The sequence below is a fragment of the Exophiala aquamarina genome, assembly GCF_000709125.1.
Source record: "Exophiala aquamarina CBS 119918 chromosome Unknown aczIA-supercont1.3, whole genome shotgun sequence".
NCBI lineage: Eukaryota > Fungi > Ascomycota > Eurotiomycetes > Chaetothyriales > Herpotrichiellaceae > Exophiala > Exophiala aquamarina.
The window spans coordinates 916,961-931,591 of NW_013550585.1; the positions used below are offsets into that span (position 1 = coordinate 916,961).

Here is a 14,631-nt window from a genome sequence, read left to right on the forward strand (position 1 = left end):
TGTTCCCTCTCGACCAATCTCTAGATTTCAATGTGGTGCAGTTGAGATCTCAACCATCAAAGTACCCCGTATACTTGATCGTTTGACCCAATCTCATGATGACAATCATTGACCGCCATTCTACATGCGTAATCAGGAGTATTGACCATTGAACATTCGTAAGCATAGCCTCTACCAGGGTCATTGACCGTTCAAGGTCGGTCCTCTGTGCTGTGAAACCTGATTGAACGTGAATCTGGGGGATTCGCGTGCCAAGCCATGAATGACTAAGCAGCACCTCCGGCTGTCGTCGGATAATCCTCGGCCACGTCCACCCATCGAATCCCATAATTTTGGAAAAGTCGGACTTCAGTAAGTTGGGATTGCGTACTTGACCACACACACATACGCCACCATCTGCGCCTGAACGCTCTGTCCTCGCCGTCACAATGTCAAAAATGGCAACCTCACGTCGTCACAACCCCCTTGAGCATGACATTTCGTCCGCGGGTGGCCGTCTCCGCACAAGGTCCATCACTGGCAAGAGGAAATCTCGTTCCGACGAGAATGCTCTTGGAGACGGATACATCGACGCTCGGTCTTCGAGTAAAATCCTAGCCATTGCACAGGACCTCGCAGACGAGGACGCTGCCGACCGGAACCTTGTCGTCAATCCAGTCACCTCCCCACATTCCGCATTTGGATTTGATTCAAGGTTTGCGGGAGATGATCAAGACCAAGATGCTGGACAATACACTGAGGAAGATGAGTGGGTTCCAGAGGATGACGAGGACATCGTTGTGGAAGAAGATGATATGGACCCCGAAGATCTCGCCGTCTACAAGAAATTCTTGAATCCAGGAGAGGACCTGGGCGACTTTGCCCCGAGCATGGCCAACCTCTCCACAGAACCTAGGGATTTCGATGGTTCGGCTCCCGGACCTTCACAAGACGACGACGCCGACGCCGACGCCGACGGAGAGGGCCAGACGACGAACCTGACCGAATTGATCCTCCAACGGATTGCGGAGAAAGAGGCTCGGGACGCGGCCAGGGCGTCAGGGCAGGAACCGGCATTCATTCCACCACCCGACGCCGTCGAGATTCCTGCCAGAGTCGCCGAGACATTCACTAGAGTCGGGCAGCTTCTCTCTCGTTACAAATCGGGACCGCTTCCGAAACCCTTCAAAGTCCTCCCTACTCTGCCACAGTGGCCTGACCTCCTAGCCATGACCCGCCCGGACCAATGGACTCCCCATGCCGTCTACCGTGCCACGAAGATATTCATCTCCGCACCGTCTGCAACGGGGCAATTCTTCTGCACTGAAGTGCTGTTGGAACGCGTGCGCGAGGACATCCAGGAAACCAAGAAACTCAACGTCCACTTGTACAACGCCCTCAAAGCCGCCTTCTACCGCGCAAGCGCATTCTTCAAGGGCTTCCTGTTCCCCCTAGTCGAGTCCAGCTGCACACTCCGAGAAGCGCACATCATCTCGAGCGTTCTCGCAAAGATCAAAATCCCCGTGCTCCACTCCGCCGCCGCTCTTTTACGGCTGTGCGAAATCTGTGCCGAGCAGACCAGCAGCATCAACAGCGAGGCGGCTGGCTCCGCCAACATCTTCATCCGGGTCCTGCTGGGCAAGAAATATGCCCTGCCGTATAAGGTCGTCGACGCCCTGGTTTTCCACTTCCTCCGCTTCCGTGCAAGCAGAGATGTCAACGGCGAAGAGTCAGCCGGCCTGGGCAGCAAGGAAGCCAAGCTGCCGGTCCTGTGGCACCAGAGTCTATTGATCTTTGCCCAGACGTACCGCAATGAAATCACTGAGGATCAGAGGGAGGCACTGTTGGATCTTCTCCTTGCCAGGGGCCATCGGGAAATCGGGCCTGAGGTCAGGAGGGAGCTGCTCGCTGGCAGGAACAGGTCGGGGCAGGCGGAGGGTGATTCGATGGCTGTGGATGCCATCGTGGAGAAGAGGGACGATGGCGATGATACCATGGAAATCACGGGCTGATATGCTTATATCTATAGATGTGGATTCTAATGCCCTTTCACCCCCAGCGCAGGCCAATAGTCAGAACGGAGATAGCGGCAAGGCGCTGGCATCAAATGAATGACGAGACCTATGAAATCCATTCCATCCCCTTGACCCCTAAATGTCCTGTCCACCGTCCCTCCCGGGTTTCCACTTTCTTGTCATCGTTATTCGGGAGAATCCTGCCTTTTGAACCCCCACTTCCCTGCAGAGCCCTCCTCTTAAGAAGGGTGCGTGATCGAGCCCTTCTTCCCGACTTTCACTCAGGTACTAGGCTGCCGTGACCGGCCCTCCAGCCTCTTGTCCCGACAGGGCCTTCTCCCGATCTCTCTGTTCTCTTGGGCCGTTCGTTCAAACTGTCCCATTCGTCTCAATCATGGGGTCAGCCCAGCGCTCGAGCTGGGAGGAAACTGGGGGCGTAGAAGTGAGACTTCCCAGGTTCTATGTTGGCGTCTCCTTGTCCGGACTCCAATCGTCCCATGCGTGAACCCAGCCTTGTGGCTGTTGCTGCACATTTTCTTCTTCTCTCCCCTCGCATCGCCATCCATAGCCGCACTCTCGTCTGGGGAGGAGGGAGGGAGAGCCCGCGAGACTCGAATTTCGAGGCTGCATGATCGGTCACAGGCCTTGGCGAAGCCAGGCGTAGCCCGTAGTTATATAAGTACGTACTCGTAGATGAACCGCGCGTGATGTGAAAAGGGAACAAACGGTTGTGTTGTGGAGGGAGGATCTCGTGCCGTCCTTATCGCAGCACTTCCCACCAGCTCACGGGGTCCATGTCCACCGTGTAGTTGTACGCGTCGCCATCGTGCCCGGCGGCCGGCAAATCTACGACCACCACGGCACTAGCTTCCCCCGACTCCTGATCCATAGGAGGAGGAGAAGGAGGAGAAGGAGGCAGCACACACCCGGACCAGCCCATCAACCCCGGCGTCCTGACAGCAGCGGGATGCACGCCCCTCTCCCGCAGACCTGGATGCGAAACCATCCTTGCCAGGCCCACAAGACTCACGCCAGGACCACCACCGCCAGCGGCATCGCCTCGACGCACCACAAGCGTCTGTTCTAGCCCGTTGAACTGGCAGACCAGGTCGCCCGCGCGCGCCTCCGTGCACGCGAACCCAATGCGTACAGGGCCGACGCCCTTCGCGGGACACGATTCGATGATGATGCTGGGCTTCGCCAGCGTGGGGTTGAGGTGTGCCCGTTTCTCGTGCGGAGACAGCTGGATGTGTGAGAGCGGGATGGGGGTGGTGCTGCTGCGACTGTCACTGGCTGGTTCGGCGCAGTAATTGTACAAAGCATGGAGGGTGTCGTGAGCGTGGTCCGCCATGTACACGACGTTGTCGAGCATGTTTTCCGGTAAAGGCGCGCGAACGGGCCGGCCTGTTGCGGTGGGCGTGCTTGTGCCTGATGGCGATGATCCCGTCGCTGCTGTCGCTGTGTCGAATCCTAGTTCTATGCTAGCAGCGTTGGACGACGATTTCCTCCGTTGAGGTGTCGTCGTTGGAGTCGGCGTTAGCCCCGAGCCTGGGCCTGAGCCTGAGCCGGAAGAAGACAGCCGCGCCGCCCCGAGTGGCTTGCGCTTCACTTCGTGGCCGACGTAGCGCGCCCAGTCGACCTGCTCAAGTCGCTGGCGCAGGTCCCGCATGCTCGTCCACCCGGGCAGCACCTCGGAGATGACGTTGATGTAGTCTGGGCGGAGTGGAAGTTTGGACCGGAACAGGCGTACCTCCAGGTCCGAGAGAGCGGCATCGGTGTCCTGGCCCCTAGCTCTTTGTTGATTCTGGCGAGATAGGCTGTCGACATATGACACCAGATCATTCTCCGACAGGCCCAAAGACTTCTGCGTCAGGTAGATCGCCTGCAGCGGCGACGACCCCGGGCTTGCTGGGGATAGTAGGTAGTCGAAGACCCCGAAGTACACGTCCATGATGTGCTGGGAATAGTCGGGCTTGGGACCAATGCGCACAACGGCGTTCTCAGGAGGTTCAACTCTTTCACCGCAGTCGTCGGCGATCCCGAGGATCCCGTAGATCTTGTCTCTCCTCTCGGCACACCTGGAGTCGTAGAACTCGGAGATCAACTCTTCCAGCGTAGACGAGGTGTGGAAGATCCTCCGTATCGTCAGGCGCACGGGCAGCGTCTGCATGAACTGAGTCACGAAACTCGGGAGTGCTGCTTGCTGCTTTTGCTGTTTGGGTTGCTGTTGGTGCTGTTCGTGCGACGCGGCCGTCAAGATCTTCCTCATCTTGCGCACAACATCCTCAAAACACGCCCACTCGAGACTGGCCGTGCCGCAGAGGACCTGGACCTGGCTCGCCTGCAGAAACTCCTGAATGATCCAAGTGCGGGTCCAATAGGTTCCCTTGCACAGCTCGAGGACATTGAGCCAGCGCTGCGTCGAAGTCTCGGTCAAGAACTGGTGACGGAACATGGTCAGCATGTCAGTCTCGTCAAGAACGACACCCTTCCCCCCATGCTTAGCCCGGCCAAATGCCGACATCTCAGCGATGAACTCCAGTACGCGAGCCTGGCGGCGGTCATCGCTGGGGAGACCGAGCCAGACGATTGCGACCACGGCTTTATCGTAGATGTTGCCCATGAGCTGGACGTGGAAATTACGCTCCTCGAGGTTCTTCTGGTCAATGCACAAGGCGTCGATCCAGAGGAACCGGCTCTCACCTCGCTGTCGCAAGTGCCAGAGGAGGTGCCACAGGTTGAGCCGCACGTAGAACGGTCGTCCGTTGACGCGGATGGGCCGCGTCATAAGCGCCGAGCCCCATGTGTATGAGATGGCCACGTACCGCGGGAGCCGGTGAATGGCATATTGTGTTATACGGAGAGATATCGTGTCCTTTGGAGTATTGTTGCTAATGCTGCTGATGTTGACGACACCGACCCCACTGCCGCCGCCGCCGCCACCACCGGTATTACCCTGGATCTGGAGTAGTCGCATGAACCCACCAGGGAGCTTGAGTCGCTCATGGCGAAACTCGTCGTTCATGCCTGCCGTAGTGATTGCCCGTCTTGACGCTCATGCAGTTGAATTCAGCCCGTTCTCAATCCAGGTACGAATATCCGTAAGATTACCAGAGAAATCCCCGCTCTCCGATAGAGCTAGAATCTGAAGCCGAATCCGTACTCCGTATGCAGGGAGTAGTCGCGATCTTCCCAGGGCCACCGTGTGCCGCGCCAACCCCTGCCGAAGATCCTTGATCAGGCTTCAGATGGAATAGGGGCTCTAACGACCGAGCAGCCTTTTGCACCATTTTTGTTGATTCATTTTCGCTAACAAACGGAGATGTCGAGGAGTGAAATGACTTACAAGGCTTTCAAACAATAGATGGCCATCTTCAGAAGGATGGCTGAACTTTGTCAATCGGTAAGCAGTGACTAGTACAAAATTGAGATTGAATGGGGGCTGTTCTGAAACGCCAGGATCTACAATCACGTGTTACGCGGATTAAAGGAGTTGAGATTTCAGGGGGATGGGAATTTCTGTGCTCCGTATTGTGGTCGCATATTATTAGGTAGGGCGATACACTCTATCCACACCGGTGGCACTTATTGTACATGGCGCTGCAGCTGCATTGGTACATTTGTTACATCAACTGCCTCTTCTAAGACTTCATCCGTTTCTTCGGCTGGAGATTGTTCCTTTTCGCTTTGTCGTGGAAACGCTCTAGCACGTTCTCTGCAAATTCCAAGACCGTCTTGTCATCGCCATACTGTCCAATTACCTGCATCCCGACAGACAATTCAGGTGTCCAAGGATGATCAGGGTGCTCTGGACCCCGCACCGAAATGGCCGGCAGACCTGCCAGGCTCGCAGGTACGGTAAACACGTCGTTCATGTATGACTCGATAGGTGTGCTCGATTCCAAGAAATCAATATGTGGTGGGGGTGTTGGGGCTGTAGGGCAAACAATCAGATCGACGCCATTTTCGACTTGGGGTGCATCACTGCGGAGAGGGTTTCGCATGTTGAAGACTGAATCAAAGTCGTTTTGAACCATTCGCCGAATCTTCTGTGCTTGAACAAAATAGTTGTCCATAGCTCCCGCACTCAGGCTATAAGTGCCGAGGAGAATGCGTCGTTTGACTTCCGGACCAAATTTTTCGTAACGATGCCTAGCGTAGAGCTGATCACTGTCGTCATCTGTCTCGCCGGATCGCTTCTCCCCATAGCGGACACCGTCATACTTTGCCAGATTCGATGAAGCTTCCGCAGGGGCAAGGATATAGTAAGCTGACAGAGCATGCTTTGTGGATGGTAAAGATATGGGAAGTATCTCACAGTCTTGGGACTGCAGAAAACTCAAAGTGGCGACCCAGGACCAGCGAACTAGGGGATGCATTTCTGCGATATTGTATTCCAGCGGAACTCCAATCCTCTGCTTCCAACTTCTCGACTTGTGGTGGACAGAGAATCTGGCTGTCTCCTGGCCCACCTTTGGGGCGGTTCCTGGGAATGGTCTGAAAACGCCACCAAAATAGACGCTCTCCTCGGGCAACAGCCCCTGTTCTGATCTGGCTGCTTTGATACGTGTGCGCGAATCCAGGGTAAGACAGGTTGGGTCTTTGTCGTCGGGTTGGTCAAGAATTTCCAACACGTGCCTAGCTTCTTCTGCCGTGCGAGAAAGAATGCCAACCGTATCGAGTGAATTGGCATATGGTATTACCCCATTTCGAGATATACGCCCATATGAGGGTTTGAATCCGCAGATGCTCATATATGCCGCCGGCAGTCTTACAGACCCTCCGGTGTCTGTGCCAATACCAATGTGTGCCAGGTTAGCCGCGACAGCTAAAGCGCTTCCGCCGGAGCTGCCACCGACCGAAAGAGCATCTGGGTCTTTCGTCCCTTTGATCGAGCCGCCATTTGTCACGGGGCCAAAGGCAGAATTTCGAGAATGCGAGCCCATGCCAAATTCATCCATATTGGTCTTTGCCAGCAGCACCATACCCGCCTGTTCCAGCAACAGGCTCACAGAAGCTTTGCGAGGGGGTTGGAAGCCACGGAGCATATTCGACGCACATGTGGTAGGGAGATTTTGGGTGTTGATGTTGTCCTTGACCACCACCGTGTAGCCATGGAGGACTGATTTCGCCCGAGCTATGGTAGCACGTCAGTCCCGGTACTGTTTAGCTGACCCCAATTAAGTTCGTACTTACAAACACCGGCATTAGAGTCTGCAGTCTGGTGCATTTCATGGTCTACCATGGCCCGGTGAAGGAGAGATTCTGGTGCCGCAGCCAGATCCCGGATGAGGGAGATGTACGGGTTTCCATAGTGTTTGTCGACTTGAGACCGGGAGAGCAGCTCCAAGACATCTGAATAGAGCAATACATGAGGACGACCACGGCCGACACGCATCAGCGTCGAACAATGCGTACACGGACGCTCAAACGGATTGACCAGAAATCCTGGATTCCAGTCAAGGCAAACCGCGGGTTTGAAGGTCAATCGTTTTCAAGATCACGTGATAGCCCGGAAATACAGAGCTCCGACTTCCGAGATTCAAACGGGACCAATCGTCTGGCGCTATTGGCAAATTGCCAACCGCTGCTCGGTACCACGTGAAATATCAGTCTTGCGTGATGAGGGCCCTCCATAGTTATCCAAGCTATCAACAAAGGGACTTGGAGCAAGTTGGACTCTTCAGCTATATTGCTGTCAAGAAGCACTTCTCCATGCATCTAAAGTACCCGGTTGATTCCTCTCATGATCGTTCTGATGAACGTCCCCGATAGAAGCAGCGTCGAGCAAATAGACCTTGAATACGCATTCAGCGGGGAATTCTCAACCACTCATCTCGAATGTTTGAGTGTCCCACGTCTCCTGGCCTTCAATAAATCTTCATCCGCCATTATGTGGTCAAGGCAATAGGTGCTCAACATTCTCCTACTTTGAAGATATCTGAAAGATGAATGGACCATCTCCCACTGGAAGAGGGAATAAAATCAAGGCCTGCGACCATTGTAGGCAACTGAAGGAAAGTTTGGAACTCCACAGTACTTGGAGAGTTTGATGGTTTGACTCATGTTATAGCTAAGATGTGATGCTCGGGCGGACTACTCTCAGCCGTGCTCCCGGTGCAATCGGTTCGGACGACAGTGCACGCTGAGCCAAAATTTCAGGCGGGTCAAGCGACAAACGTTCGTATTGACTTGGGGAGACCAGACGCAGCATGCTGATATCTATTGTCTAGTAAGTCGGAACTGCAGGCAGAACTAGACTTTCTTCGACAGCGAGTTGATACCGCCGCCTCATCTGTTCAGGGACCTGCATTGCCTCTCGATATCAATCAGTCCCCTGCCCAGCCACGATTTTCAAACACCCCCCATAGTCAAAGTAACGACATCGCTGTGTCCGAAGCAGACTCTCACACGTTTCAAGGAGGTCTCAACTCAAGTTCTCCGAACAACGGGCCTGGTCCATCGCATCCACCTGCTCCAGACTTGTTTTCCGCCGAATCAATAGCAAGCCCATCCAATCCTACTAAAGGACAGGCAATTCGAGACCTCAATGTTGATCCTCAAGACATTGATGAGTGTTTTTCACTGTCAGTGTTGCGTTCTCGCCTTTATTGGGTTTGGATACTCATACCGGGGACAGATTTTTCAAGAAGCACTTGCGTTACACCCCTGTATTTGATACGGAGTTGCGCCCAAATGACTGTTATACTCTATCACCGTTTCTGTTCTGGACAATCGTCGCCATCGGTGCGAGAAAATATGTAAAAGACCCAACCTTGATACTCCTTCTGTCACCCGAAGTGACCGAGATGGCCAAGAGCGCGGTCTTTGCCACAGAAAAGGTCTTGCCGACAATCCAGGCGCTCATCCTCCTGTGTCACTGGCCAATGCCGATCGACACTCTGCAAAAAGATCTGACTCCGATGCTTGCAGGAGGCTTGCTGCAACTCGCCCAAAATGTGGGGTTACACGTGTTTGGATCCGCCCATGATTTTTCAAGGGTGCCTCTTCGGTACGACCGTGAACAGCGGTGTTTTCGGTTTCGACTGTGGTCGATATGCCTTTCGGTTTGCCAAAGGTAGGTTTACACGACGGCTCTGTGGAGATTGGCTGATGTGGTGCAACAGGACCAACAACGTGCGTGGCTTTCCGCCGATTATATTTCAGGATACCTATGATCATCAATCATCCAGCGAAGACCCTTGCTCGACTTTGCCCCAGAGCGTTCGGTTTCAGAAGAATTTGTCTCAACTCCACAGCGAGGCAAATCTCGCCATCCAGAGGGACGCGCTTTCCAAGAGCATAGACGACCGGGCATTCGTTTTACAATCGACTGTTGATACGTGGCTGACACGCTTTGATGAATTGGCCATTGACTGTCTCTCTAAAACTGGTGAGCAGCATCCATTCTGGTGGTCAAATCTATGGCTAAGTGTTTGAAGACCGCTTCTATCTGCTCAATAGCCGATTGGCAATATCGACCTGCAACCTACTAGCTCCATCGCGATATATTGCACCAGGCATCCTGACCACCATGTACGATGATGCTTGCGAGACTATTGAAGTTGCTATGGAGCTGGATGCAACCGAGCAGTTCGCGGACTACGCGCCTTTCTTCAACAACACCATGGTGTTATTAGCGGCATTTGTGATCTTACGGATCGGCAAGTCGCACCTGCGCGAAAATGTGGACCAACATCGTGGAAAACGCGGTTACTTCGCAGCCATAGCCATGTCAAAGCGTCACAGTGTGAGGTCTGATGATGTCGCGGCCCGAGTGACAATCATCATGCCACAGTTGTTTACCAGCAAGTCAGTTATCAGGGGGCCCGATGGGACGCCAGATAGCCTTTGGCTTCGGTGCAGAAGTCGCCTCGGATTTAGCATATGCTTTGACTGTTTTTGGCTTTGGCGACAAGAATTTGGGGGTCAACCTGGTTCTTATGACACGATTCCGGATGAGTCTGCCAATCGGAGAGACCCGACAGCAAGGGCCGATCATCGAGGATCGTTCTCGCAAGATCCCTTGAACTTGATGGGTCTTGACTGGTCGCCAGAGGCACTGTTACAGGATTTCCAATGGCCACAGATTGATGACGCATTCACTGGTGAATGGCAGGGCATGGATAAGAGAATCTGACCAAACCTAGGATTGTATAGCCACGGTGGCCTTCGCGAGAAGAACGGAACGTGGAACTATGACTGTCATCCATAAACCGTATAGATTCTGATGCTAGCTAGCAAGTCTGATGGAAGCGCTAGGAAGCCCGCATGCACCCAGTAAAACTTGTCGAACATAGCATTTAATCGGATTTGAGAACGAATCTGCAGCTTATTTGTGAATTTAACGCCTGAAAGCCTTGTTTCCTAAAATGGCAAGTCAAGCGGGAAATGACATAGCTCCTGCGGGATTCCATTCCGAGACTTCTGTTCGAGCGGAGACAATGCAGGATTGTCTTGGTTGAAACCACAATTTCCACCCAGCGTCGTTCCAATGTGGGAGCAGTAAGATTTAGAGAATCTTTTACGTTTCGTCGGCGAGCACTTCAATCATGCCGTCGTTTAGAACGGCAACGCGAGCACTCGGGCCACGAACCCGGCCGATATTGTCCTCTGAGCCTCTCGTGATTAACCGGAGAGCAATCAGCAGTTACGGCTATACCCAGGCCAAAGCTCTGGTATATTCCAAATATGGCGAGCCGCGGGACGTCTTGTCGCTCCACGGCCACTCCATTTCTCCTGTTTCCGGGACCAACGTCGTTGTTCGCATGCTCGTGGCGCCCATTAATCCCGCCGACGTCAACCAGATTCAAGGCGTGTATCCCTCCAAACCGGCAATGAGCACGTCACTCGGTACACCGGAGCCCACTGCCGTAGCCGGAAACGAGGGAGTGGCAGAGGTGATAAGCACAGGATCTGGTGTCAAGAGCTTGAGCAAAGGCGACTGGGTCATCATGAAATACACGTCTCAAGGCACATGGCGGACACATATGGATATCAACGAGAGCAAACTACTAAAAATTGACAATAAGGAGGGCCTCACGCCATTACAAGCTGGGACCGTATCGGTCAATCCATGCACGGCGTATCGCATGCTACTGGACTCGGCCAAATGGGGGTTCCGTGGAGATGAATGGTTTATCCAAAACGGCGCCAATAGCGGCGTGGGCCGAGCAGCGATACAATTGGGCAAAGAGTGGGGCTTCAAGAGTATCAATGTCATCCGCGGCCGCGAGGACAAGCAAGAAGAACAGAAACTCCGTCAAGAACTGCTCGACATCGGCGCCACAAAAGTCATCACCGAGGATGAACTCCAGGGCCGCGAGATCAGGGACCAAATCAAAGAATGGACCAATGGTGGCCGTGAAGAAGTCAAAGTTGGTCTGAACTGTGTCGGAGGCAAGCCAGCAACAGCGCTCGCTAAATTCCTCAGTCCTGGCGCGACAATGGTGACTTACGGAGCAATGAGCAAACAGCCCGTCACATTGCCCGCATCACTACTGATATTCAAGGAGATATCATTCAATGGCTTCTGGGTCAGCAAATGGAGCGACAGGCATCCGGACCAGAAGAAACAGACCGTCGAGGATGTGCTGAGGTTGACTCGCGAGGGGAAATTCAGGGACATCCCAGTGCAGGAATGCACTTGGGGTTGGGGAACTGATGCCGGAACCCTGAAGGAGGCCGTTCAAGGTACTCTGGGCGGCTTCAGAGCAGGCAAGGGAGTCTTCGTGTTTGAGGAATCTTGACAAGGTCAACTCTCTTCGGTCCACCGTCAAGGGAAACCCCTCCAATTGCCAGCCACCGCCTTCAACCAGACCTGGAATCTCAAGTCCTTAGCTAGAGAATGGCTTTCCAAAAGACCAGACTCCCTCGAGGTGCCACCTGATATCGACGCCACTCTGCTCCGGTAACCCCTGCTAACGAGTGTTGAAATGCGAAATTTCAGGGGGGAAAGGGCCTCAGTCGACATGAACTTGTATAGATAAGGTCAGCTTCCCGAGCGTGGCGACCATCACTGTCATATCTCGTGCAACAGTAGTGTTGTGTAACATATACCCCGGCTCAGCACAAGCCAAGGGTGTGTAAATGAATAACCGATGTTCTCATTGACAGCCTGCGTGACCCCTTGGGTCCATGGACAGTGAGGCTGAAGGCATTCGACTATGCACTTCTGCTGACGACTTTACTCCGGGGTACGAATGTGTAATTTAATATGATAAGCAATCATTCAGCGACCTCGACTGCCTAAACGGGACCCCAGCGCGGAAACAAAGCGCACATATCTGACGGCTCTGACGAGTAATTCGCCGTCATCCCCGAAACCACCCCTGTTCTGTGGGCTACGCACATATGCACTTTCCACCGCCGTTCCGTAACTACTCGTACTGCTGCGATGTGGCTGGACAAACCTTGTTGCATCTCGAAAGGGCGTGGCAATCCTTTTGACATTCAGATTTCTTTGACCTTCTATGCAAATTATAGACGGAGTTCGAGGATAGGACTCAGCTCGCTGCTCGGCCTTGGATTGAACTGGGTTGAATGCTCTGCTTGGTCGTTTCATTCAAGACACCCAGAGGACATCGCTTTTCCAGTGCGCCTTTGATATTATCGATTATACACAGGAAAGGATTCAATCGTACAGTACCCAGTTCGAGGATGGACGCAGACGAATTCAGAAAAGCAGCGCACGCCGCGATTGAAGAGAGTATGTTCAAAGTCCTTGTTTAGTGCCTTTTTCACTCGTTCCGTCATTTCCGACGACAGTTCGAGTATATCATTTTGGGATTGAAAAGAGTTCTCCAAGAAAGAAACCCCTGACTAATCTGACATGTCGCGCAGTCATTGCCTACAATCAGAATATCGAGAACTACCCAGTTCTTCCGACCATCAAACCAGGCTTCCTTGCACCGCAACTCCCAAAATCAGCACCAGAGGAACCACAGCCATGGACGGCGATTCAACCGGACATCGCGTCCAAGATTGTCCCAGGGCTCACGCACTGGCAGTCCCCTAATTTCATGGCCTTCTTCCCCGCAGGCGTGACGTACCCGAGTATGCTGGGTGAGATATACTCTGCAGCATTCACCGCACCGGCCTTCAACTGGCTTTGCTCGCCGGCGTGCACTGAGCTGGAGACCGTCGTGATGGACTGGCTTGCTCAGGCGTTTGATCTGCCCAAGGCGTTTCTCAGCACCAGTCCCAACGGCGGTGGTGGGACCATCCAGGGCTCTGCGTCGGAGGCCATTGTGACTTGTATGGTCGCTGCACGTGAGAGGTATCTACACGCAAGATGCGACGCGGAAGGTCTTGCCCCAGAATCTAAGGAGAGGGAGAATCGCATCACCTCCCTGCGCGGCAGACTGGTGGCTTTGAGTTCCGATCAAGCACATAGCTCGACCCAGAAAGGCGCTTTGATAGCCGGGACACGGTATCGCTCGATCCCGACCAAGTTTGAAAACGAGCTCTCCTTACAGGCCCCGGACCTCGAAGCCGCCCTCAAACAGTGTCAGGAGGACGGCCTGGAACCCTACTACATCACACTGACTCTCGGCACTACGTCGACGTGCGCGGTCGACGACTTTGAAAGGCTCGCATCGGTGCTGAAGAAATCCAACCCCAACGTCTGGATCCACGTGGACGCCGCATACGCAGGAGCGGCGCTTGTATGCCCCGAGTTCTCCTCCCAATATTCAGCATCCATGATCCATGTCGACTCGTTCAACATGAACATGCACAAATGGCTGCTCGTCAACTTCGACGCCTCGTGTCTGTTCGTCCAAAACCGGAGCCATCTCACGAGGGCTCTGTCGATTTCTGCTGCCTATTACGTCAACAAGCACAGCGACAGCGGCCTCGTGACCGACTACCGTGACTGGCAGATCCCACTGGGCAGGAGATTCCGCGCCCTCAAGATCTGGTTCGTGATGCGGAGCTACGGTATCAGTGGGCTACAGGCACATATCCGCAACAGCGTGAGGATCGGCGGGGTCTTCGTGGACCTGGTGCGGTCGCGCAGTGATCTCTACGAGATTGTCGCAACACCGCGTTTTGCATTGACCTGTTTCAGGGTCAAACCGGAAGTTGTGGCGGCGTTGCAAGGCGTGCATAGGACGGGCGAGACAGGCGAGGACTTCGAGCCCATGGTCGCGGCGGTTCAGCAGAAGGAAAGAAACGCCAACCAAATCACCACCAGGATCGGCGATCTGATCAATGAGCGTGGTGAGATCTTCTTGACCTGCTCCAGTACCGGGGGCAAATCTTTCATACGGGTCGTCAGTGGGAATCCCAATGCGGAGGAGAAGTATATACGGGCGGCATTTGACATCATCGTTCGGACGACGGAAGAGGTGCTCGAGGCGAACAGAAGTGGAGAGGCGAAGGGCACCCAGAACGGTTATGCGAATTGAATCATAGAACAACTGGTGTGCGTATGGAGGCAGGAGACTTTTCAAGTTCTTTTTTACAAGGCAAGAAGCCACAGAGGTGAAGACGTGTAGGACGTATATCAGAACATAGACATCATGCGAAAGACGACGTTGTAGATCTGGGCGGGATGATACTGGCGATTCACCGACTCGCAAACTTTGTCCTTCTGTGATCTCTGGGGAAAAAAAACACATCAGCTACAAGACAC

General features: G+C 53.8%; 6 protein-coding genes across 6 annotated transcripts; 4 read left to right on the forward strand and 2 right to left on the reverse strand.

Moving 5' to 3' along the window:
- Positions 1 to 428: 428 nt before the first annotated feature.
- On the forward strand, positions 429 to 1,991 carry A1O9_03915 (uncharacterized protein; the record flags this gene model as incomplete). Its single annotated transcript, XM_013406208.1, has 1 exon — positions 429 to 1,991. The coding sequence occupies one exon, from the start codon at positions 429 to 431 to the stop codon at positions 1,989 to 1,991; it is 1,563 nt and encodes a 520-aa protein (XP_013261662.1).
- Positions 1,992 to 2,754: 763 nt separating this feature from the next.
- A1O9_03916 (uncharacterized protein) lies at positions 2,755 to 5,019 on the reverse strand (the record flags this gene model as incomplete). The annotated part of the gene is made up of 1 exon (XM_013406209.1): positions 2,755 to 5,019. One exon carries the CDS (start codon positions 5,017 to 5,019, stop codon positions 2,755 to 2,757), a length of 2,265 nt encoding a protein of 754 aa, XP_013261663.1.
- Positions 5,020 to 5,635: 616 nt separating this feature from the next.
- On the reverse strand, positions 5,636 to 7,392 carry A1O9_03917 (uncharacterized protein; the record flags this gene model as incomplete). The annotated part of the gene is made up of 2 exons (XM_013406210.1): positions 5,636 to 7,131; positions 7,191 to 7,392. The coding sequence occupies 2 exons, from the start codon at positions 7,390 to 7,392 to the stop codon at positions 5,636 to 5,638; spliced, it is 1,698 nt and encodes a 565-aa protein (XP_013261664.1).
- Positions 7,393 to 9,528: 2,136 nt separating this feature from the next.
- Positions 9,529 to 10,024, forward strand: A1O9_03918 (uncharacterized protein; the record flags this gene model as incomplete). The annotated part of the gene is made up of 2 exons (XM_013406211.1): positions 9,529 to 9,744; positions 9,812 to 10,024. 2 exons carry the CDS (start codon positions 9,529 to 9,531, stop codon positions 10,022 to 10,024), a joined length of 429 nt encoding a protein of 142 aa, XP_013261665.1.
- Positions 10,025 to 10,546: 522 nt separating this feature from the next.
- On the forward strand, positions 10,547 to 11,743 carry A1O9_03919 (mitochondrial trans-2-enoyl-CoA reductase; the record flags this gene model as incomplete). The annotated part of the gene is made up of 1 exon (XM_013406212.1): positions 10,547 to 11,743. The coding sequence occupies one exon, from the start codon at positions 10,547 to 10,549 to the stop codon at positions 11,741 to 11,743; it is 1,197 nt and encodes a 398-aa protein (XP_013261666.1).
- A 910-nt stretch (positions 11,744 to 12,653) lies between these two features.
- A1O9_03920 (aromatic-L-amino-acid decarboxylase) lies at positions 12,654 to 14,404 on the forward strand (the record flags this gene model as incomplete). Its single annotated transcript, XM_013406213.1, has 2 exons — positions 12,654 to 12,702; positions 12,762 to 14,404. 2 exons carry the CDS (start codon positions 12,654 to 12,656, stop codon positions 14,402 to 14,404), a joined length of 1,692 nt encoding a protein of 563 aa, XP_013261667.1.
- Between the last annotated feature and the right edge of the window lie 227 nt (positions 14,405 to 14,631).